This window comes from Eschscholzia californica, unplaced genomic scaffold (genome assembly GCF_041429995.1).
Source record: "Eschscholzia californica isolate CP2 unplaced genomic scaffold, dmEscCali1.0.p SCAF_2, whole genome shotgun sequence".
Lineage (NCBI taxonomy): Eukaryota > Viridiplantae > Streptophyta > Magnoliopsida > Ranunculales > Papaveraceae > Eschscholzia > Eschscholzia californica.
Window position 1 is genome coordinate 31,384,467 of NW_028238309.1, and position 24,526 is coordinate 31,408,992.

At 37.9% G+C, this 24,526-nt stretch overlaps 1 protein-coding gene and 1 long non-coding RNA gene across 3 annotated transcripts; both read right to left on the bottom strand.

Moving 5' to 3' along the window:
* Window positions 1-3,500: 3,500 nt before the first annotated feature.
* On the bottom strand, window positions 3,501-4,374 carry LOC147557402 (uncharacterized). The gene is made up of 3 exons (XR_015235214.1): window positions 4,117-4,374; window positions 3,749-3,889; window positions 3,501-3,564 (listed from the first exon to the last, which is right to left on the bottom strand). It is a non-coding gene; the product is annotated as an uncharacterized LOC147557402 (long non-coding RNA).
* Window positions 4,375-9,365: 4,991 nt separating this feature from the next.
* LOC147557403 (la-related protein 6A-like) lies at window positions 9,366-23,686 on the bottom strand. Of its 2 annotated transcripts, XM_086658266.1 has the most exons (11): window positions 23,273-23,686; window positions 22,423-22,504; window positions 12,714-12,811; window positions 12,463-12,543; window positions 12,301-12,380; window positions 12,132-12,216; window positions 11,289-11,336; window positions 10,772-10,840; window positions 10,370-10,507; window positions 9,833-10,037; window positions 9,366-9,751 (listed from the first exon to the last, which is right to left on the bottom strand). In XM_086658266.1, exons 1-11 carry the CDS (start codon window positions 23,495-23,497, stop codon window positions 9,603-9,605), a joined length of 1,260 nt encoding a protein of 419 aa, XP_086514392.1. In that variant the 5' UTR covers window positions 23,498-23,686; the 3' UTR covers window positions 9,366-9,602. The 2 variants fall into 2 exon arrangements, with proteins under 2 accessions (XP_086514392.1, XP_086514391.1); XM_086658265.1 differs by having other exon boundaries at window positions 12,132-12,380; window positions 23,273-23,648.
* Between the last annotated feature and the right edge of the window lie 840 nt (window positions 23,687-24,526).

Here is a 24,526-nt window from a genome sequence, read left to right on the forward strand (position 1 = left end):
GGACGGTGGAGGCTTACAGAAACACATACCAACATTGTGTTTACCCCGTTCCAAATTATGACGAACCCTATACTTTTGATCCATTAACCAAGACTCTTCCTCCACTAGTTAAAAGGGCACCAGGGAGACCACGTACAACACCGTTGCAGAGTTCCGGAGATGTTACCAGGAGGAGAAGAATATGTCGCAGGTGCAACCAACCCTCTTATCACAACAGTGCAACATGTCGGGCCCAACTGTAGTTCTCATTGTTCTAAATGCTTCAACATCAACGATATGTCTCAACATGTAACAGACTGTCTGTACATTGTGTTGAATGTTTTAGAAAAATCTTTTGGTATTTAGTACATATTTTGTTCTCTTGTGAAAATGTTATAACATTCTACAAAATGTTCAGTGAATGAATCCTTACATGTCTTACTATTATTTACCATGTGTCAACATTATGGATTTTTTTGAATACATTCGTATTAATGAAGGAACATTATTACATATTTCTCAAACATTTTTCAATTTGTCCCAGCATTCAAAGGAATGTTCTAACATATCTGTATCTTTTGGTATCAATTTGTCACACATGTTGTTGAAGAAAAATAATAATATATTCAAATTTACTTCATATTGTTTTAACATAAACATCTCATCCAAAATCATTGTATATTGTTAACATCCCAAAATAATTTACAAACCATATTTGTTTGTAATATAATCAAGAATGAAGTCGTTTCCGGTTTAGTGATATGAACATAACCCGTTACCTGAACAACTACTTCATTTTTGATTAAAAAAGATCCTTTACAAAAAAAACATACACAGGGGAAACTACTTCAAGCTCGGGCCATCCTCCAAGTTATCGTATTCTCTTTCAAAATGTTGTGGGTTAGCTTGGCCCTCTTCCTTTGTGCCAGGGATACCCAATCTGGGTTTTCTGTACGCTGTTTGGGTCCTGTTGTCGTGCAGTCTGCCACGAGCTCTTCAATTTTCAAAATGACAAACAGACCACAATCCGGGCTGTTCAAGACACAAACGAAATGTTAAAGCAAAACCAATAATGTTTCTACAGTCCCAGACAATTCTGAAACATAATGTTAAATGAGACTAAATTATTAATAACTACGTGTGTTTTTATCAAATTTCTAAAAACATATAAGTTTTTGTTCTAACATTTCCCGGAATGTTGGAACAATTTCAAACTAATTAAAACATGCATCATAATGTTGGAACAAATAAAGAGTGAGAACACTTACTTTTCTCCCTGAGTAGGGAATTCTGGCTCCCCAACGACATCTGCATATTTTTGTTGGGTTCCAAACATTGTGAATCCAACTTCTTCCATTACATCCTCGACATATGCCGCGTACTCCCTGGCATTTTCGTAACAGTCCTTGGCCTTCTTCTTGTCAAATGACATTGAATCATAATGGGTCCACCTATAGAGAAATACATTGTATATCAATAGTGTCCAGTGCCCCCCCTTGCTGCGTCCCCCGTTGTTGGTTGGCAGATTGGTGCACACACAAACAATATCTCCAGTTTCCCAGCATTATTACTCAACGTGCGATTGAGCATTTGTTCGATTGAAGCTTGGTTGACCTCCGACTTTATCATTGTCTGTCGAACAAACACAAAGTTATCAAAATGTTCACTCATATAAAAGATGACGATAGGAAAACATTCTAATCACTTAACTTACGTAGATCTCTGATGGGAGGCAAAGCACACACTTTTCTTTCAATTCCTTGTGATTAGTGACGAAGGAACTGGCCCAGTTGATTATCTGTGAATCGCATTCTAGATTCATCATCAACATGTCGAGCTGTTTTCCACATATGTCGTTTATCCCGTCACTAAACCACACTTTAGTACTGGAAAATGTGGAAAAAACAGTGTCACCTTTTGTAATGATAGGACATATCAGCCAATTTTAGAACATTACAGTAACCTACTCGTACCTTTTGTCACTTTTCCTGAGGAATTCTTCCATCAGACCCTTTTCATCTTCCTTGACATTCTTCCAGACTGGGCTTCTTCTCCAGTTTCCAAGCTTCTTAACTTTCTCCTCTTCTGACTTTCCGGCTCCCAACTCTATAATGTCCTCTACATTGATTGTTTTCTTTTTCTCGAGTTGCTTGCCTTTCTCGGTCAAAGTTCGGGTTCTTGGCTGAGTTTTTACCCTCTTAACCAGAGAGTTTTGTTTGTTTTTCTCTTTCGTTTGAACAACTTCAGCCATTTCAACCTGTGGCTTATTTACAAAATCGTCTTCCGAAGAACTTTCATTCTCCACGATCTCGTAGTTTTCATATTCTTTGGCCACTTCACAAACCTCTGAAAAGAAAGCTGAAGGCCAAGTCAGCTGAAAGTCTAGTTCTTCCGTCTCTTTTTCACCTACATTCAAAACACTTGCAAATTGCTTTTCACCTGCCCCCCACCACCACACGTTTAACTAGTCAACATTCGATAGAAAACCAAATCTTAAACAAAAAGCATTCTCCAATTCTTGATCAATATATATAAACGTTATCACGGATGTTCCAACATTTTACGTATTTATGCGGAGAAGAACACTTACTTGTTTGTTTCTTATTTATTACTTAGCCGACCACTCTACTGTCGTTCGTGGTAAAAGACAGTCTTCAATTGTCGTGGTAAAAGACATCGTGGGAGTACGACAGAATTCTTTTACTTACCGTTTATCAAAAAACTTGTAACGATGGCCGAACAATTTATGTTCATACCAATCATCTGACAAGTAAGTAAGAATTTCAGAGAAGATAGATTGATTGCACACAAGTTAATACGTTGCTTAAAAGAAATAAACTAGAAATAAAACCAACTTAAATCTAAAAAAAGACAATATTCATTACTTTTATAACAGTATCACAAATGTTGAAGCATTCTGGTATTTGCTCCAACATTTCCAACTTATTATCAAGCAAAAACAGGAATGTCAACAGAAGTAAAGAATTGCGTGAGCATTTGCTCACTTGACCCAGCAACTTGGCTCTCTTTCTGCTCCTGGTTTTGCCCCTCCCCTGAAGTTTGACCCTTTTCCAACTCATCAGAAATTGCCTTCTTACCCTTATTGTCTATTTCTGCTCCTTCAGTTTGGGCTTCGGCATCACTTTCTTTTTCGTTGCGGGCTTCTACGTTTACTTGTTCCGCATTTTTTGGGGCTACTTCCTGCTCCACTATCTTCTCTCCACCATCTCCACTCTCCACCTCTTGTCTAACCTCCCCACCCTCCACCTCCTCTCCAACAGTCACCAAATCTCTACCAACCTCGTCTCTAACATCCACCTCCCCTCCGACACCAAAATCAAATTCCAATACATCATTTTTCTCTCCTCTCTCTCTCTTCATCCTCTCCAACTCCTCTTTTAATACTTATCTCTCTCTCTTAACCATCTCACACTCTCTCTTAACCAACAAATTCTCTTCTCTCAACCTCTCCACTTCCTCCTTCAACTTTTCTACTTCCTCCTCATTCATCTCCTCCACTACCCTCTCCGTGAACTTTAACAACTCTTCCTCTTCCACAGACTCCGCCACCAACTCCACCTTCACCTACAAGGAGGGATACATATGGTTATTATCTCAACACCTCTTAAAAAAATACATTCATTTAATTAAATGTGTAAACATTCCTGCAAATGTTCCAACATTTCATAAAATGTCACTCAGACATCAGTTATGTTAGAACATTAATTCAAATCACAGAGACATTATAAGAAATGTTAAAACAAATTACCTGCTCCTCTGTAATGCTTTCCAGCTCTTCTTCCAGTCCTTTAAGGAAGAATGGCTCGATCATCCATCGAGCTATTCTAGGACTGACCCCTACTTCTCCAACCAGGTCCTCATGGATCCTGGTGTGCATGCAATACCAGTACTGCAATGAAATTAAACACTCTAAGGTCAGTAGTGTTTTTCTTTATCACCATAAGAAATGGAAACACATTTTATAAAATGCCCAAACATTCTCCAAAATGTTTCAGCATTAGATAAGCCCCCAAAAATAATGATGAAACATTTTAAAGAATGTCAGAGCAAACTAATTTGACTTCTATCACTATAAGAAATTATGAAACATTTAAGTGCATGGTTATGAATACTTACGGGGAGAAGAGTCAGGCATCCTGAAGCTTTTTCCGGGTCTTCCGAGTGCTTGTTTATTCTCTCCATCATGTAGGAGTGAATAGCTCTCGCCCATGAAACTCTTTTCATCATTCTCTCCGTTTGGAGATTGTGATAAAAACTCCCGACAACCGAGGAGCCGGCAGCTGAAGCAAACAGGAATGTGGCTGCCATGTACATAATCCAGAGTTTCAAGAACTCAATGGCCGGAGCCTTTGTTCTTGCAGCCACATGCAAAGCCTTTTCGATGTTGGGGCCGCCAAAAGATAAAGCCTTTCCCTCTACAATACAGTCTCTGAAGTACTTGCTCAGAAACTGGTCCTTTGTGGCATCTAGGTTGACATTGGTTGGGAATGCTTCATATATTTGTCCTTCCATTGGGACTCCCAACAGCAAAGCAACATCTCCGGGAGTGAACTGAATCATCTTCCCTCCGATGTTGAAGGCTTGGCTCTGTTTGTCGAAGCAATAGAGCAGATCGTAGATGGCTTTGTTAGGCTTCTCGATAACATTCTCCTTTCGGAAAGTAATACTGGTCACTGCCTTAAACAAGGGCCCGAAGGGTGAAGCAAACAACATCTTTTTTTGCTCTTCAGTAATGTCGTTCTGCAATTCCCTCGCCACCTTATAAACTGCTTTCAAATTACATTTGTAATTGAAAGCAGCTTTCTTCTTCTGCTCTTTAGCCTCGGTATGTTTGGGCTCCTCCGTCGGCACTCTAACCTTCGCTGTAAACCCACGGTGCTTCACAGAAACAATAACAGAAATGTCAGGGCATTCAACAAAATGGTCAACAGTAAACTGAATGCTTCATCACAATAAGTAATGGAAAATCATTTTTTAATGTGTCTACACAATAAGCATAGGCCAATGGTCTACACAATAATGACAGATCAATAACTGAAACAACATTTTACAGAATGTCAATACATTAACAAATATGCATAACAATTATAAGAAATGTGAGAACACAAACATTAATTACAGGACATTGTAAAAAAAAATTTATATAATAACACACCTTTGCTTGTTGGGGGCTGGCAACTTTCTTGCCTTTTTTGCTTGGCCCAGCATTTGATGGCTCTTCAGCAGGTCTCTTCCTGGGGCTAGCCCTCACAGGAGTCTGTTGTTTCTTATCAGCACTATCTCCTTTCTTTGTGTTAGTTTTAACCATCTTGGGATTGTCTGCAAAAGTTCTTATGTTTCAAACAAACACAAAGACAAAATTTCTCCACAGAAACATAAATGTTAAAACATCTGTGGAATGTATCTACACAACCAAAATGTATAAACATATACTAATTTTTTTTTTCACAACCATGAATGTTAAAAAAAAAAACATTCTGTTAATCAACAACCCATAAATCTTGATCAAATGACTAAATTTCTCCACAGAAACATAAATGTTAAAACAACCCTAACCTAGAAACTTGATGTAGTATCATAAACACCCAAATGACCTTTATGTGTAGATGCATGCTTTCGAAATCACTAACAACTATCAAAATGTCTAAACATAATCCAACATTTCTTCAACACAACCCACAATGATAAACCAAATCATGCACTTCATAAACAAAGACAGACCCCCAAAAAACAAAGACAAAGTACTAAATGTCTCCACAGAAACCTAACTTTCGGATCACAACCCTAAATGTTAAAACAAAACTAACCTAGAAGCTTGATGAAGAACCATAAACACCAAATGGTTCCGAAATCACAAAACAACAACCAAAATGTTTTATCACAAACTTTAGAGCAGCTTAACCCTAAAACTTTTTCGAAAAACAACCCAAAATGATTTATCACAGACTATAGATCAGACTACAAAACTTGAAATCATAAACCCTAATTGTTTGAAAACTCCCCCAAATTTTCAAACACCCATAAAACTGTACCAAAACCCATAGATGTGAAACCAGAAACCCCAAAAATGTTCCAACAATCCTAATAATTTACCAACAACAGAGAGAGGATCAAGAGTTAGAGGAAGAACAGAGATGTACCTGTTTCTGAAAGAGAGAGAAATCGAGAGAGAAGCTTGAGATTCGTTGAAACAGAGCGAAATAGAGAGAAAGAGAGTAGATCCGGTTGCTTAAATAGGTTTGGGGAGAGAGAGATTCGGCTGTAACGTTTCGAATGAAAGAGGGTTTAATGGCTGGAGATTGTTTCGCTTGAAAAAGAGAAAGAGAGAGATAGAGATGGACCGGTTTTCTGGTTTTGATCGAGATAGAGAGGAGAGATAGAGTGAATCGGTTGAATGAAGAGAGAGAGAGAGAGATGGAGAGGGTTGTGTCTTACCGGTTTGAATGAGGAGAGAGGAGAGATGGAGATGGAGAGAAATCGTTTGAATGAAGAGAGAGAGATGGAGTGGGTTTGTGTGGATGTGAATGAAGGAGAGGGATGTCAGTCTCGGGTTGTGTCTGCCGGCTCCTCTCAATCAAGTCAGAAGTCTGGGAGGGGAAGATGGGAGGGTGTTTCGGGCGGGAAATGTGTGAGGGATAAGAGAGGGAACAAATTCTTTTGGAGGGATAGAGAGGTAATCTAACATTTTGGGTTTTTTTTGAAATATAATTCCCTATTGGGTTGGATTTCCTATTTGGGCTCCTTTTTTGGGCCTTAGATTTATCCTCTCTAATTGTAACTACATTACATAAAAATTTATGGTTATATTTAAGTAAACTTGCCTAATCTCACATTTGTTTTAAACGAAGATAACTTATTCAGTTCATCTTTTTCCCTTTTTATTTCTTCAACCTTTGATTTTTAACAGATAATGAAGAGGTGTTGCCGATTGATAGAACTTGCCTAACCCTTGATTTTCTTTCTTAAAAAAAAAGTCAGCATCTTTCTTGGCCGAAATCAGTAAGTAACAAATAAGTTCTTTACTTTGTATTTTAAGGTTTTTTACTTTGTATTGTAGGGTCTATTATTTTGTATCTTAAAGTTTTTACTTTATCTTTAGGGTTTTCTGGATCGTTCTTTTCTTAATTTTTACCAATCTTTTCTAGACTTCTGAAATTTTCCAACTCTATTAATTGAGCAAACATAAAATTTACTTAAATACAACCATAATTTTTTAAGTAATATAGTTAGAATTAACGAAGTTAATATTTAACGGTGTTAAAACTTAGTGGCATTAAAACTTAACTGGTCAATCTTAGTCCACGACCCCTTTGCAAAATAATAAACGGTCATGTCCTTTTCGCAAAATAACCTTTTTTTTACAATAGTAATTTACAAAATTGTACTATTTAATTAGACTATGTGTGTTTGACTCAAATTTAATGTTTCTATTTTAGGCCTAAATTTCTGTATTGTATTTCAATTATTCAATTGAAAATAGTGTGAAAAAGAAGCGTACATATCGATCAGGTTTATGCATCTCAAAAGGCGAGAAGAATGTTTTCCAAAACATATTTAGACTCATTTCTGTATGTAAATTGATGTCCTATTGCCAGAGAATATTGATTATATTAGTTTTAAAATTAGATCTCGACGAACAACAATTACATTCTCTGATTTAAATTTAACTACATATTTTTAACCACATTTTTTTGTTTACAATAGTAATTTACAGAATTGTACTATTCAATTAGATTATGTGTATTTGATTCAAATTTAATATTTCTATTTTAGGTCCAAATTTCTGTATAGTATTTCAATTATTCAATTGAAAATAGTGTGAAAAAGAAGCGTACATATCAATCAGGTTTTATGCATCTCAAAAGGCGAGAAGAACGTTTTGCAAAACATATTTAGGCTCATTTTGTATGTAAATTGGATCTTCTTATGTACTATATAGTTCAGGCTTATGCGTTTTAGTTATACTTTTCATACTAATTTATCTGTCACAACAAAAAGTTAACTATTTCTATAGTGAATGTGAGAAGGGACCCCAAATCTTCTTTGCTTTAGGCCCCCAAATTATTTGGGCAGGCCCTGCCTGGAACCATCCTTTACAAGGAGCCACACAAACCGTTCAATGGCAATCCCTTCCCGACATTAAGCAAATCAGGAAGTTGGCTGCCGCTTTAACAACATCAAACTTGCACACGCCATAAAACAAGCAATATCATGGCCGACAAACTAGCTAAATTGGCAAGACAACTGGGAAATGACAGGATTTGGAATAATATTCCACATTTTAAGAGCCGATATGTAATGCAAATGACAGGATTTGGATATTCCACATTTTAAGGGCTGATATATAATGCAACCTTACTCTTGGTTGTTAGAAATATATTTTCTCTTCAAGATAGAAAAACAAAAGAAAAGCCCCAAAACGACCTAGAATACTTACCTTCACCAGTTGATCATTTTGTTTTAAACTTTGAATTCGTATATTAATTTTAGGGTTCTTAGTTCCAAAATCTACACCTAAACACACATTTAGTCCACCCTAATATCAATATAGGATTTTAAGCCAAAATAATCATTATAATGGATATTTAGTCCAAATTGACCTATCTCTATAGAAAAAACAGATCTCTATCATTTCTATTTAATCATAATACCCATTATAACCTTTTGTATAAGAAAAACCCACTTTTAAAACCAATCCCCAAAATTCTCATTCTCTTTTTTCTTAGATTTTTTCGATTGATTTCAAATTTACTATTTGTTTCGCAATATACACGTTATTTAGTATCAATTACGTGTATTTCTTTTAGTATAATTAAAGTATGTCTAAATGTCAAAGTTACAGTGTTTTTCTGTTTATCGATTCTTGTTTTGTTTCATAAATAACGTGTTATTTATTGTTAAAGTTTCATACTTAATTTCATTTTTTTTTATATGTGTCATACATAAAAAAAACAATGTTTCGAATTTTATTTTGAACCGAAAACTCGTGGATTGATGAAGGAAAATATACAAGAAGATGCAGAATACACAAGGTTATATATCTGTGTTACGACATGATATTTTTCCGATTAAAAACAAAATCATGGAATCATATTGCTTTCACCATAGAAAGCGGAAGGTACAAGCTAATCTTTCTAGAATTGATGAATTAGTTCCACAGACATGATGCAATCTTGCAGTTTGCAAGGAGATGCTTAACCTAAAGGTCTTTCGCATCAAGTTGGAAGAAGCTTTAAGACTGCTCCTTCATACGACGAGAAATCACATCTCAACCTAAAGTCTGCAATCGAGTATTACGTCTACCCAAACTAGCAACTCTAAAAAGCAAGCATCATTTTCACAGTGCGAACCGCTAAGAAATCATATAAGAAAAAAAGGACAAATATTACATTCTCAACATTCTTACAGAAGAAATCCACATTTTAGTTGCCTATACTTTAAATACATTCATCCTTGCAGGAATACATGAAAATACAATAAACAAAACAAACCTTCAAATGCAATACTTTAACTTAATAGTCTTTCTTCAATCAAGTATCTCTCATACTTACTGTTTCTCAACAAAACCTACGTAATCATGAACCTTTGAATGAAAAGGTATGCTACTCTCTATTACCAACAAGAGGCCGACCACGTCCCGCCGTGAATCCTTTAGTTCCATCCGGCATTTTTGGCCCTGGAGGTGGCTTCTTTATCATACTCGTACCTTCACTTCCAGAAGGCAAAATGTGGATATTTCCATGTCCGTGGCCTGAAAAGAAGACGGAGAAATTCTCGTATCAAGTTTCAAAAGAAAATTGTGATACTGATGAAAAAGTATAGCAGTTCTTACCATGCCAATAGCGATGCCCATGACTGTGTCCATGCCCATGAGCAAACCCATGTTCATGGCCGTGAACATGTGCACGTCCAGGGGCCTGTGCATGCTCATGTACCTGACCATTCATATTTTTCTGTTTCTGACCCCTTGACCGGTTACGGTTACGGCCTTTACGCCCACCAACTCCACTCTTCTCGCTGGGAAAAATTTCCTCTTCCTGTTGAGAAGCCTAAGAATTAGAAAATGACTTCCATTTGAGAATGACTCAAGAGTAAGAAAAGGATTAGGACTGTCACGTTCCAAGAGTAGCATTCAGAATTGAATCTAAATTTGTTAATCACATTTGGATGAAGAATTGAAAAAAATCACACATCTCAGTGTTGGATATCAACCGGTCAAAAAGTTTGGGACCCCAGGGTTCTCTATACCTACTGTACCTGTGGGTCAATAAGTTGTTAATCCTTGGAATACTCTCAATACTCTTAGGGGACTTGAGGCATCAAAATATTGGAACTGAACATGAAGTACTAGGAATAGGTAACTACTGACCTCTTGAGCAGGTATCTGATTATGGCACTCATGAACGTTTCTGCGCTGCTCCTCTTCTGTTTTCTCCGACGCTTCAGTATCAGTTTTCTTCTCAGGGACAACCGCTTTCCAGCTTCGTTTTGCTAACCCATATTTGCTCTGGATGGAAGATCGTAGCAGCCAACTTAGAGCATTTTTATGTACAATAATATACAGCTTTGTCACCAAAAAGGTGCACCTAGTGGCACTTCGGTCCATTGGAAGTCATTGGGTTCAGGTTGATGACAAGATCGTAGCAGCCAACTTAGAGCATTTTTATGTACAATAATATACAGCTTTGTCACCAAAAAGGTGCCCCTAGTGGCACTTCGGTCCATTTGGAAGTCATTGGGTTCAGGTTGATGACAAATAAGAACTTATTACCAATCGCTTGAAAAGAATCTCAACTCGCATTCCAGATCTCCAATTCTTTGTATCATTTAATGTGGATACCTAAACAACAAAAAGCATATTTTTATAATTAGTTCTCCATGAAGAGTAACCGGAGTTTCTAGATACTCTCCCTCCCAGTGAACGTATCAGAATCCCCATACCCTTTTTGGGTGGGTCTGCAATCCAGTACTCCAAATTTGCATACCGGAATTGTTCAACCTTAATTAACTTAATTCTTTGAAAACTTTACAGCTAAACTGCTGAGTTGTTAACTACAAGATTCCTTGATTAAGTAGTTACGATTTTAAGTTTAAGAGAGTTAAATGACTGAGAGCAGGTGTATCTAACCTATATGCATCATTTTTTGTTTAGTAAAATAGTCCAAAACCTACTGGACCCTAAAATGCATTCTAGTTAACTTTGGAGTATACTAGGCAATTTTAGCTCTATTAGCAGATCTACCCAAACAACGTAACAACTAACAAGCATGAGAATATTTAATACTCACAGCTTTCTCTGCTTCCGCGACTGTTTCATACTCCACAAGAGCATGCACCTGTGTTCAAGAGATAACTGAAATAAGGATCAAGAATTCCCAATAAATGGAACACTTTCAGTTTTAGGTAAGGTCAATAGTGTTCAAGAATCTTCTCGTTGCTGTAGAGCCTCTTGCTTGTTATTCAAACTCCGACCATGTATAGAATATTCAGGAATACGAAAAGTAGGGAGTACCAAAACAATACATGGATAACATCTCTAGTGATGAAGATGCAGCCTATTCTCAGATAAGGATCCATTAGTAAGATTCCTTCAGGGTGGATCCATAAAATTGCTAAGCAAATATTACCAATGTCGAGCTTCTATATATATTTTCTCAGATCTATAAATATCTTTGGGTTGTACAGGATTAAAGCTAAATTGGATACAGGTAAGGCTACCATATTGGTATATAAGTATCAGAATGCATTTCAAATATATGAAATACAGAGCCAAATATCAGATTATCTAGTTTTTTTTGAAACTTTGAATTAATATATAAAAGAAAAGGAACTATACAATCGGGGAGGCAGCTAGTGGATCTCTCGCGACATCCATGCCAATATCAGATTATCTATTCCTATAAGTATCCACCAAAAGTCCTAAGAAACATATATCACTAAAAGCTTAAACACAAGTTAATCAACTAAGCAAGGAATTGTAAAACCCACATTCTGAAGAACATCACTGAAAGAAACAAGATGAACCAATTATCACATTAATACGGCCGAAGTATATGCATTGACATCAGACATTTCAGCTTAGGAAATTTTCAAGGATTACAAGCTAAAGAACAAGTCTGTTAGATATATACCTTTCCGCTTACTGCCACATCTCCTTTTGTACCCTCTTTCGAACTTTCTGTGCCATGAGGGTTTCGAATGCAGACATTATTTACTCTGAAATTCAGAAGACCTATAAGATGTTTTATATTTTGCAAGCAAATCACGACACAAGGATTCAAGATTGATACAAAGGCATACTTTCCAGCAGCACCAAAAATCTTCTGAAGGCTCTGTACTGAATAATTCTCTGGCAGATTTTCGACTAGAACAGTGTGCGACTAGAGTACAAATTAGATATCAGATAAACTGCTTAAAAAATAGATTTGAGCAAAAAACAATCACTATCACAGTAAGTAATACATGTGCCTCTTTGACGTCTTTGACTTCCAAATTCGGCAGCGGATGAATCCTCTTTACTCTCTTCCCATCTGCAGTTACAACCTATATGATAAAAGAGATAGTTTTTAAGACAATAGAACATATGAGAAAGAATTAACGAGAAATTTTCTGATGAAGACCATGGAGTTATAGAGATAGATGAAGCTTTCAGGTGCGCAAATATGGAAAAGAACCAAATGACGAGTGCCTAAAATACATGAAGAGGAACTAACCAGCTGGGAAGATTCACGGACGGCAGCCACCACCAAAGCAGTATTGTTTTGTACAAGCTTTTGCATCTTCCTAAACGATGCAATAACTGGAATAGGTACTGTGACAAGCAAAATGCTATGTTTAGGGAAGTACATAATTAGGATGATATAGTGAATCTAGTAAAAAGCTAAAGATTAAGATATTATGGAGTTATAGACATAACCAATTGCGAAAAATTCCAAAATTTCTGCAGGACGTCAAGGAATGAAATTTCGATTCTGATGGAAATTTCAGTAGACATTGAAATGGAAACATTCGGTCAGTTTTTATCAAAATATTTCAAAATTTATTTCCTTGACAAGGCATAGTTCAGAGAAATAGTAAATCTCGGTTTTCATGGAAATTTTGGTAGGCGTGGAAATGAAAATATTTCGGTCATTTCAATTGAAATATTTTGAAACTAATTCCTTGCTCAGTGTAACCGAGACCTGTTTACAAGCTAAAGAACATCAAGGTAAACTTGTCATCGGAGCTTCCGCAGAGGTCTCGCCAATGATTAGGATAAATTAAGTATTCTCTGAAAAGAGGAAATTTATCAACTATTCATGATAAAAGGTATCTTCTCCTGCGACCATATATGGAACTTAGAAGCACAAAAACTATCCTACAGGCCTCTTTTTTTCTATTTTGTGAACGATTTGGTCGAATAAGCAAGAAGAAATCAAAAGATACAAAGATTACAATGGTTTATTAAGAAAAACAATTACAGCTACATTCTTAGGGTTCTAAAAACGCAGAACCTGAAGAAGGGTAAACAAAAGATAGAACTCCAGTTTAAAGTAAAATCAATGAAAGATGAGTTCTTATCCTAGAGACTCTTGTGGTGTAGAGACAGTATCATTTTCAAAATTATAGAACTCAACGACATATAAACCAGACTAGATGAGATGGAATCTCGAACAAACCGTCTTGCTACAAATTCTGAAACACGAAGAGGATATGAGCAAGCCTAAAATAATGAAGAGAAAGCTCAAGAAAGTCAAAACTTATTTGATTATGGAGCCTGTGATTGATGACCTAGAAGAGGAAGAAAAATAAGATCCCATTTATCTGTTGTTAGGCTCATTACCGCATCTCAATAGTAGAAAAAGAAGAGACTCGAGACATTGTTGATCATCGAAGTGTTTCTATCGAAGTGGGTTGCCATCAAGACCTTTATGAGAAGTGCTATGCAGTTAACTCGCCGGGGTCGAGTTTTCGCAAGCCGAAGAGAATTGAGAGGGATGAATGGTAGCAGCTGTTAAAGCCATATGAGAGACGTCAGAAGAAAGATTTAAAGGGCCAAATACTGATTTGGCATGTCCTAGAATAATGACCCACTTGGAACCTTGAATAACGTGGGTCTGATCCACATGTCTTTGTGGAAATTCTACTAGTTTCTAAATATTAATTAGGATGGTCAAGTGTCTTTTATGATGTCTTTCTAGTGTCCTAGGGGTTTGGAAGTTTAAGAGTCTAGAAGTAAAGGTAGTACTATGATTGTCTTCTTTAATTCTCTTTCCCCTTTCTTGTCCTACATCAACTGTTACCAACTCATATCTTGGTTATACTATTCAAGTATCACATTGATTCATGATACCCCTCGAAACAAAGCATACTTACGTATACAAATATCCACATTCAATACTTTCCGTACACTCAAACAATTTCCATCATAAAGTGCGTTTAATGTGACACTATAAGTGCACATTTATTTTCTTATTGGTGTACATATTGGTTGTATGTACACCAAAGCTTGTTTATACTAACATAGGATAAGTTATTTGTGTACAATCTACAATGTAATAATACTGCGCTCCAATAAGAAAGATTAGCAAACTATAAATACCAGTGAAGGACCAATAACTTCGAGTTAGACACAAGGAATTAAATTTCAAAACATGATAGACAATATTATTGAGAGATTTCAATTTCTGTGTCTGAATGATTATAAAGTTCATCTGAATTCTTGAAATCCCTATCTAAATATCATATATTTTTAGTAGAAAACAGAAAATAAAAAGAGAGCAAGAGAAACAAAGCATAGGCTATTCTTCATGATTATCTTCATTTTCTTCTGGTTTTGGTCACTTAAAGTTTCTTCTTCATAAAGTCCCGAGAATTCATTCTTTGTTGAAGGTATTCAAGAGAACCTAGAAAGGAGGTGGTTGATTTGGAGGTAGGGTTCAGCTGCTTTTGGAGTAGAAAAAGGGTGGGCTGGTAGTTAGAGTTATGACTTTTAGAAGTTTTGTTGTGCAAACGTACATACGTTTTTATGCACCTAATTTCCTATTTAAGAATAAGAAAGAAAACATAATGGAAAGGTATCTTGTCTTTGTTTTTATCAAGAGGAAATTTTATTACACTGCCGAAGCCATAATAAAAAGAAAGCTTCTGAGGATAGAGAAGCTCTGACACCGGCGAAACTTCCGAGCATACACCGACCACTAGATTTTTTCCCCCCAGATCGCAGGAAACAGGGATACAACTCCGATTGGTAACCTGAGTTGTACCGAAAGGAAGCTCTTTGGTCGTCGGACCTGGAAATATGGAGGTCTTAAAGAACAGAGAGTTAAGTTAGTAGGGGCGGTAGAAGGCATTAGGGGATCTGTTAGGTAGAAACGTCAAGGTCGTTTAGGAAACTAAGTTGATCATCGAAGGGAAACAATATTTTTTGAACATTCAGAAAAGCGGAAGGGTGGGCTTCTCTGAAGTTTATTTTTACAGAGAATGGCATATTAGCCTACCAGTGGACGGAATCAAGATTTAGCTAGCTTTTTGAGGTTACTTTCCTCTCAAAGGATTAAGAAAGACTTTTCTAAGAAAATGGGTGGATATAAAGATGGTAATACTCTTTGGCTGTGGGAGAGCATGGAAAATGAGAAAGGATAATATGCTTGGGCTCAATAGGTAGATGAAGGTGATAATAGTAGAAAGTTTGTTTGTATTCCGGCGGCCAACCATTACCAGGGGTGGACAAATATGGCGTGCAAAATGGAGAATATCCTTAAGCCTCCTGAGTATTTGATCAGCTCGAGGGATAATCAGATAGGAGAGAAATCTAATTTTAAGATTCGCCCAACTTCCACCGCTCTCATACCCAATGCATGGAGAGGTAATCATAATGATAAACACTCGAAAACACAAACGTCGGTTGTGAGTAGTAAGGAATACTTCATTAACCCCAGACTAAATCTCAACCAACATGGTTACTCTGAACCCAGAAACTCTATTTAAGGAACACCAGCATGCTCATACCACTCACAAAAACTCTTATCCTTCGCAACATCCTTCATCGCCTCCTTCTCTAAACAAACCTTCCCCTTCTTTCATAGCGGTCTCTGCGAAAGGTGATATTAACTGGAGTGAAACTTTAATCTTGGAAATGGTTCCTGCCATTGGGGAGTGGTCAGAAGCAAAGTTTGTCATTTTTGCTATTTTGGATAGCGATGAGTTTGATATTTTCCCCTTCAAGAAAGGATATGTTGTTCTTCGTACGAAGATGAATATTGATGCTTTGTGGGAGATAGAATTCGTATAACTTTAGAGGGTTCAAACAACATTGTTCTTTAGGCAATGGTCAGCATCATGCAATGCCATATCTAAAGATCCAAACATCATCTCAGTGAAGTTGCATGGCATTCCATTTCATCTGTGGAATGACAAGATTTTAAGTTCTTTGGTAGAAGAAGCAGGAGACATGCTTGATATTCATGAGGATACCAAGAGCTTCATCAACATCTGGTATGCTCAAGTTACAGTTCAATGTAAGCCAAATGGATTTATGTCGGAGAAACAAGTTCTGGTGGTCGTCGGCGAAACGTTTCATGTCCTCGGAAGTGATGACGGACAAGAAGCACTACCTGTGGCAGACCACAAACCCGCCGAAAAAAATTGGTGTGACCTTCCCATCTGAAACATCCCCGCCGCTGAAGAAGATTTCTGGTACCTTGTTCCAGGAGTCAATACCCAGATAACCCTAATGGTGATGTAGTAGCAGTAGCGTCTGCATCCAAGTTTTCGAAACATGATCGATTTGGGAAAGACAAGACCGGGAGCAAAGGGGTCGTTTTCAGGAGTCGTTGGTTGGTAGTACGAGAGGCATTGACTTCCTGATAGCTGCGACGAAGTAAGTCATCAGTACTCAGGCAAACAAGGGTAAAGAGAAAGTAGGAGAGGACAACATGGAAATGGGTATGATCGACAAGTCGGATGGGAAAGCGAGACAGGTGCCATCACGAAAGGAGGTGATGGCAACTGTTAAGGATTTGACGGAAAATACCAGTAAGTGGGCCAAGTCAAAGATGGTCTTCAGTCACAAGAGGAGGACAGTTAAGGTGGTTTTGGCCAAAGAAGGGAGGAGGCTCAGATAGAGGTGGGATTGGGCTTGATAGACAGACCATCGAGGGTGCCGTCTTAAATTTTGTCGGGGTTGAAGTCCAGTTGAGTGGGTCAATGGTGTCAGGAGATAAGGCATCTGAAGGCAACCCCAGACTAGACAATAGGGTTGATGAGTTAATGGTTAAACGTGGCGCTCTGAGCTACTCTGGTCTCCAGGATAAGAACAAGTTGTTGACCATCATCCAAAACGAAAATGTGGAGCTAGGGCAAGTTTACACGGAAGGGGAAGGATTGGGAGAGCCCTTGATCATCCCACTGTTAGCCATGGTGACACCAGAGGATCAGGAGAAATTGTTGAAGTTAAGCAAGGAAGATGGTTCGAGTTTTAAGACAAAGTCAAGAAGATCCCAAGAGAGTTGAAGGCACTCGAATGGAACATGTTTGTTCCGATGAAGAAGAAGAAGGTTTCAAGCGCGATCAAGGCTCCAAGGGATGACTCTCCCCTATGCCACGGAACATTCTTAGTTGGAACTTCCGGGGGTTGGGAAGCCCAGCAAAGCACTGTGCAGTCAGGAATTTGATTAAATCTTCTTGTGCTTCTTTTGTGCGTATTCAGGAAACAAAGTTGTCTAGTTTGTATCCTTTTTTTATTAGATCTTTATGGGGTAATGGGAACCATGGTTGGGTTGATCTACCTTCCATCGGTGCGTCGTGTGTCATTTTGTGTATGTGGAACTCGGAAGACATGGTGTTAGTTGATCAGTTTCTCGGTCTTTTTTCTGTTAATCTTGTAATGAGAAATATGAAAGATGATTTCTTGTGGGTCTTTTCTGGCATTTATGGTCCTTGTATTAAAGAAAAAAGATGAGTTGTGGGTTGAGCTTTATGCAGTTGCAGCTAGATGGCATCATCTTTGGTGCTTAGGGGGAGATTTTAATGTGGTTCAGTTCATGCATGAGAAGAAAAATGGCACCAAAATTACTAAAAGTATGATTGCTTTTGAGGACTGCATATCCAAGCACGGTTTATTTGACTTGCCTAAGCAAGGGATTGAGTTTACTTGGTCCAACAACCAATTTGAGCCAGTTATGTGTGTCAGTTGGATAGGTTCCTAATTAACTCGGAATGAGAGGAGATGTTCCCTTTGGTGGAGCAGTTGATTCTTCCTAGGCTCATCTCAGATCACTCGTCGGTTCTCCTGAAAACTGAGGTAGTCTTTTCTTCTCCTCCACCTTTTAGGTTAGAGGAAATCTAGATGCTTGACCTCGAGTTTGAAGATAAGATTAAGGAATGGTGGGTGGAGCCAAACCTTTATGGGGAGGCTAGCTCGATTCTTTGGGGTAAGATCCAATATATTAAGGATAGGCTGAGAGTGTGGTCTAAAGAGAAATTCAGCAAATCTAATGCAGAATTGAAAGCAGCCAGAGATAAGATTGATAGCTGGGACAAAGAGGAAGTAGTTCCCAATCTTTCTCCTGAGGATTTCGAAGCTAGAAGAAAGTCCAGGGTGGATCTCAAAAAGTTGCTCAATCTGGAGATCTTCGCCAAAAGACGAGAGTCCAATGGCTGAAGGCAGGGGATAGGAACTAAAAATATTTTTCACAATATTATCAAATGTGGAGCTAGATCTAACCGTATCAGGGAGCTTTCTCATAAAGGCAGAAGAATATGTGAGATGTCGTACATCAAGGCAACTGAGATCGAGCATTTCAGCGAGCTATACACTGAGCAAAGTTTCTGGAGACCCTCTATTGGTAACATGTCTCTTCCCACTATCGATCTTGAGATGAATAATATGTTGGAGGCAGACATTAGTGAAGAGGACGTCTCAAAAGCTATGAAGGACCTTGTTGGCGATAAAGCTCCAGGGCCAGATGGACTTCCTATCAGCTTCTTCACCAAATGCTGGGAAATAATCAAAGGGGAGTTCATGATGACTATGAACACAGCTAGGATGGACTGGAAACTAAATCACACGTTTATAGTTTTATTGCCCAAGAAGGAGAATGTTGCTAATATGTCTGAGTTCAGACCGATTAGCTTAGTAAGCGGTGTCTATAAGATTGTTTTTAAAGTGTTAGCCTCGAGGCTCAAGATTGTTTTGGATTATCTCATATCGCCTTTTCAAGGAGCTTTTGTAGCAGGCAGACAAATTTTAGACGGGTTTTTATCGCTAATGAGTTGATTGATTTGAGAAGGAGGAATGGATCTCGAGGCCTCATTGTCAAAGTGGATGTGGAGAAAGCCTATGACAGAGTGGCGCGGGACTTCCTCTATCAGGTCATGGAGAAAATGGGCTTTGGTTATAAATTGAGGTCATGGATTTATGGATGAGTTAGTTCGGCTTCCTTCTCAATCATGGTGAATGGGAATCCAACTATGCTTTCTCAGAGCTCGAGAGGAATAAGGCAAGGGGATCCCCTTTCTCCATTACTTTTTCTCCCAGTTGTTGAAGCTCTAAGCCATTCCCTTCGGGTAGCTGAAGAGATGAGATGGCTCCAGGGTTTCAAAATTTAAGAGAATGGAGTAGCTGTCAACCACCTTCAATTTACGGATGACACTTTGTTTCTTAGATGACTCCACTCGTCAATTGGGGAAGCTTAAAGACATTCTTATTTGGTTTGAGTTGGGATCTGGCCTCAAGGTGAACTACTCTAAATCATTTATTTTTCCAGTTATCCCAGATCGGTATGTGGTTGCCAAGACTGAGGTTATTTGGTGTTCTTTAGGTAAGCTTCCTACCAGTTACTTGGTACTGCCTTTGGGACAGTCTTACAACTGTAAAGCTCTTTGGGATCCGGTGGTGGAGAAAATTAATAAGAGGCTTTCTACTTGAAAGGCCAGGACTCTCTCAAGGGGAGGTAAGCTAACTCTTATTAAGTCGGTACTTTCAGCTCTCCCTCTATATTTCTTATCCCTCTTCAGTATCCCATGCTTTGTCCTAAAAGTTATGGGCAAAAAAATGTGTGAATTTTGTGGCATGACAAGGGAGATACAAAGAGGATGCATTGGGCGGCATGGAATTTTATCTGTAGGGAACTGGAGGAAGGGGCTTAGGTATAAAGAATCTTAAGGACATAACAAAGCTCTTCTCTCGAAATGGTTATGGAGGCTAGGAAATGAAAAGACGGCTCTTTGGAGAAACATTATAGTAGAAAAATTTGGGATGGAGCAAGGAGGTTAGACCCAATAACCTATCAAGTCCCCTTATGGATGTGGTGTTTGGAAAGGGATTGTTGGTAATGCTAAAGAGTTCAAGAAAATTACAAAATGAAAGCTCGGGAATGGTCTCAACATCAGCTTTTGGAATGACATTTGGTGCCATTAACTGTCTCTCAAAGATAGATTCCCAGCTATTTATTCTGTGGTTGTTTCCGAAGAGATTACTGTCCATAGTTCGTATGATTGGGATCGAAAAGCTTGGGTTATTCAGACCAGAAGGAACCTCAATGACTGGGAAATAGAGATATACCCCAACTTGTTGGACTTGCTGGGCCAATTCAAGCCTGATGTTGAGTCAGAGGATTTCAGATCATGGAACTTAGGAGAAAAAGACGACCTCACTATGAAGAACTGCTATCGGAGGATCAGGTCTCATGACTCGAGTGCAAGGGATGTGGCTGACTTCAAGTTTATTTGGTTGCCTACCATACCTCCTAGAGTTAGTTTTGTTATTTGGGCAGCAATTTTAGGTAAGCTACCGACGGCAGACAACCTTCAAAGGATGTGGCTTAACATTTTCATCATTTCTATAAATTTGTGGTTTTTTCTACATTGCTATGAAGAAATAGTCAGGATTAATTCCCGCGTACTCCCCGACTACTCTTGAGTCCCCATCTTGCTAACTCGACTAAGGACCAAAACCTAGTCCAATGGAGTTCTGGAATTCCGAGTAATTCCCCAACTCGGTCCCACTAAGGACCGAATCGGCTAGTCGGGACTATTTACCTGACCCTGTTTTTTTTTTTTTTTCCTTTTGCTCAAACGACAAAGGCAGGTCTCGGGTTTTGGTCATTCGTCTTCTTCATACTTCCTCTCCTTGCATCATTCTAACTAGATTAAAGTAGATTTTGAAGTTCTTTTCTTATCCAAAAAAGAGTCAAGTTTCTCCCTCTATCTTCTCAAAACAAACTGTTATATAAAAAAGAGGTGTTTTATATGAGGGGTAAAGAATATATGTTACTTATTTGAAAATATATCAAGTGATTGTTCTCAAGAAATCAGACACCATTATAAGAAACTGTGTTGGTTTCTTTTACCTTTGAGCTGTTAAAGGACTGGTAAAATGTTGCATTACAAGGTACTGCATCGGTACTTTGGACCACAATATTTTTTAGAAATCTCTTATATTTTTCTTTAGTTTCACAATTTAAATTAGAGGTGAACTGCAGCTCAGATAGGTATTCTTATTTGGTGGATGTGGTATTATAGTCAGTTAGGAAGGGAAAAAATTAAGAGAGGAAATAAGTGGGCTGAAAAAGAAAGAAAATAGAAACAGAATTGGTGGTTTCTTTTTTGTGAAGAACATCAAATAATTGCTTTAAGGAGCGAGGAAGGATATATGAAGATTTAAGAAGAAGAACAAGAAGATTGATATGAGAAGGACTATGAGAAAACTAGAAGAGGAGACTTACAGATTAGTTGTTGGATGGAGAAGGAAGCACTTAGTCAATGACTTGATGCAGGCTTTGAGGATTTAATAGGCCATAACCAAAATTTGTTCTCTATTGATTTGGTTCTTTAAAATGGATGGAAAAAAAGGGGCACCAAGTTACTTACTATCAAGTAGAGCTAATTTTGGGTTTTCGGTAGATTCATCGATATTCAAAATGCTTTTCTCCGTTTTGAAACTCGGAATAGCCAGTAGCTTTAGATAGTTGCTAAGTCGGACTAGTCCCCCATTTCTACATCTTATGTAGCTACTAATGAACTCCGAAACTGAATACTTATTGCAACAATACATGGTATTAGCATACAATCATAAAGATTGTGGCAACGGCTAGAAAGATAACATTTTGTCATCTACAGTGGCAACCCTCAAAAGAGACCTTGGTATTGAAAGTTAAAGCCTCGTACCAATACAAAGGCATCTTAACAAAATCAAGTATACATAAAACAAGATCCGAAAATTTCAGTTCCCCAAGTCATTTGGAGAAGATAGACTGTATAGAATTAAACATTGATCTATAAAAGCACTAGACATAGTAATTCGGGGTTCTTAGAGCAGCAAAGAGTAAACCATATAAACATAACAGGCATCTTCCTAACAAAAAATATTTGGGTACTAGACAAAATTACGTAACGAGACAGATAGTTACAAGGGACATGACATTTAACTTAGTAACTTACCAAACCCTTCTTTATTTTTCTTCACGAATTTCAATAGATATTTATCTGTAGGCAGATTCTCATCACTAAAGTAATACTCAACCTGCATAAAAACAAGACAATGTTACATATATAATTCCCGATGTTTCTCCTAAGTCCTAACTCTAACGATCCTCACTCAAGTTCAAAATAAAACAGTTACTCTTCAAACCAATAACGACAAAGATTTCTGTCCTGTTACCACATTATCTTCATTGATATTTTAATATTTTTTAGTAGCACCTTCAGTTGTTGTTCAGCACAATATCAAAGCACGCAAATGGCAAATCAAAGAAGATGATTGTTAACTCCTTGGGTTTTTGCACGCCCCTTGTATAGAAGTGTATGACACGAAGGGAAAAGGTTAATAGCTCTCAGGGGTGCATTTAGGAAGGGGAACCACCCTAGATCTGGAAGAATATATAGATAACTCTCTTCAATCTCAGAGCTTTAGGGAAAGTGGTTGCTCAACATAAAGGAGATGAGCAATCCTTTTGGCATTACTTCAAATCAAATATTAAGAGTGTTTACATGAGGTATCTAAAATACAATATACATCAACAAAATTCCAGACTATTAACGGATCAAGAAATTGAAGTTCTTTCCCTATACAAGTTTTTCAGTAAAAAGAAAATAATGAAATAAACTGACATTAGTGTACAGATGCTTAGCCAACTACAAACAGCTAATACTAATAAAAAAAAATTGTCCAATAGAAAAGCACTTGAAGACGGAACTTTTAACTCTATCAAATGAAAATGCATCATAAAAATGGAAACTTTACAACACAGATTGAACATGAAAAAATTAAGTTTGGTTTTAGATGGCATGCCTGTCTGATTATCTTATCTCGAAGATCATCCTCAAGAACTATGTTCTCTGAGAATTGTACGGAGGCAGGGGGCGCAACCACTGCAGCTGTTTCTTCTTCTTCAAACCCTACATGATCATTTGGGGATCCGACAACAGTTGAGAGTTCAAGTTCAACATCAAGATGATGGCGAGGAGAAGGGGTTCCAGCGACGGCGGGGATGGTGGAGGACCCTTCGCCTTCCATCGGAGTGACAGAAGAAGAAGAAGCAGCTAAAGAGAGAAAACTCTCCTCGTTTTACGAGTCACACCACCCTCTATTTCTCTTTTCCCTCTATCTCCTGCTCTCTTCTGTTGCAGCTGGATCTATTTTATAATCAGGCGGGCGCTCATGGGACAACTATTTCTCGGACACACGTGCAGGCAATGTTAGGGTGAGAAGGGTCCGGTTTGATTTGATGTAGAACCTTTATAGGGTCGGACCCTTGAGGCCTTAACCCCGTTTACCACTAAAAAAGAAATCGAGTCGTGTCGAGCTCAGGTACCCAGAATAGACCTTAAGAGAACACCTAATTGATGCGGGAGCCCCAGTGCTGAATCAGCCAGAACTGGAGCAAATAGAGCTAAAATACGCAAACACGCCTACCAATGGGCTAAGCGTTACTTTACTGAAGTTAGCCCACTCAAATGGATAAATATGATCTTTAAAGAAGGTTCTCGAAGACTTGAAGAGTCATTTTCGTTTTTAGTAATTTGCATTAAATTTAGTCTCGTCTTTCTACATTCATGCATTTAAACTAAGTTGTTTCCACTGTAACTAGTTTCTATGCATGTAGACTAGCTTTTATTTCTCATTTAATATATTCTCCTCTATATAATGAGGCTTATTATCAATGGAAAGATCAGAAGACGAATTTGAGAAAACATAGAGTCTTTTGTGACTTTGGATATGATGAAGATCATTTCCTTTATCCTCTGGTTTTGGAAGAGTCATTGGTGGTGGATTTCGAGCGTCTTTATCATCTGGTGGTGGCAACTTTATCTAGGTGTGGTGTTAGCTCAACCGGTTTCTTTATCACTTTGTGGTGGCAACTTTATGAAAGTGTGGTGATCCGGATCTTCCTAGTTACTCGTTACGACCTTACCTTCACTCGGTACTCGCGCTTCCGGACAAAACACATCAAGTGGTATCAGAGCTATAATTCAGGTTGGTGGAGTGAAGTTATTTCAACTGTTTATTGAAAATGAAATTTCCAAGAGGATTGACTCTCGACCA

What these genes read in the sequence shown, in the direction of transcription:
- LOC147557403 (XM_086658265.1), bottom strand. Translation starts at nt 23,497, where the DNA reads ATGGAAGGCGAAGGGTCCTCCACCATCCCCGCCGTCGCTGGAACCCCT. An exon ending in GAGATAAGATAATCAGACAG is followed by an intron (nt 22,505 to 23,272) that starts GCATGCCATCTA and finishes GTTTTTATGCAG; the next exon opens with GTTGAGTATTACTTTAGTGA. An exon ending in ATCAGATACCTGCTCAAGAG is followed by an intron (nt 10,038 to 10,369) that starts GTCAGTAGTTAC and finishes GCTTCTCAACAG; the next exon opens with GAAGAGGAAATTTTTCCCAG.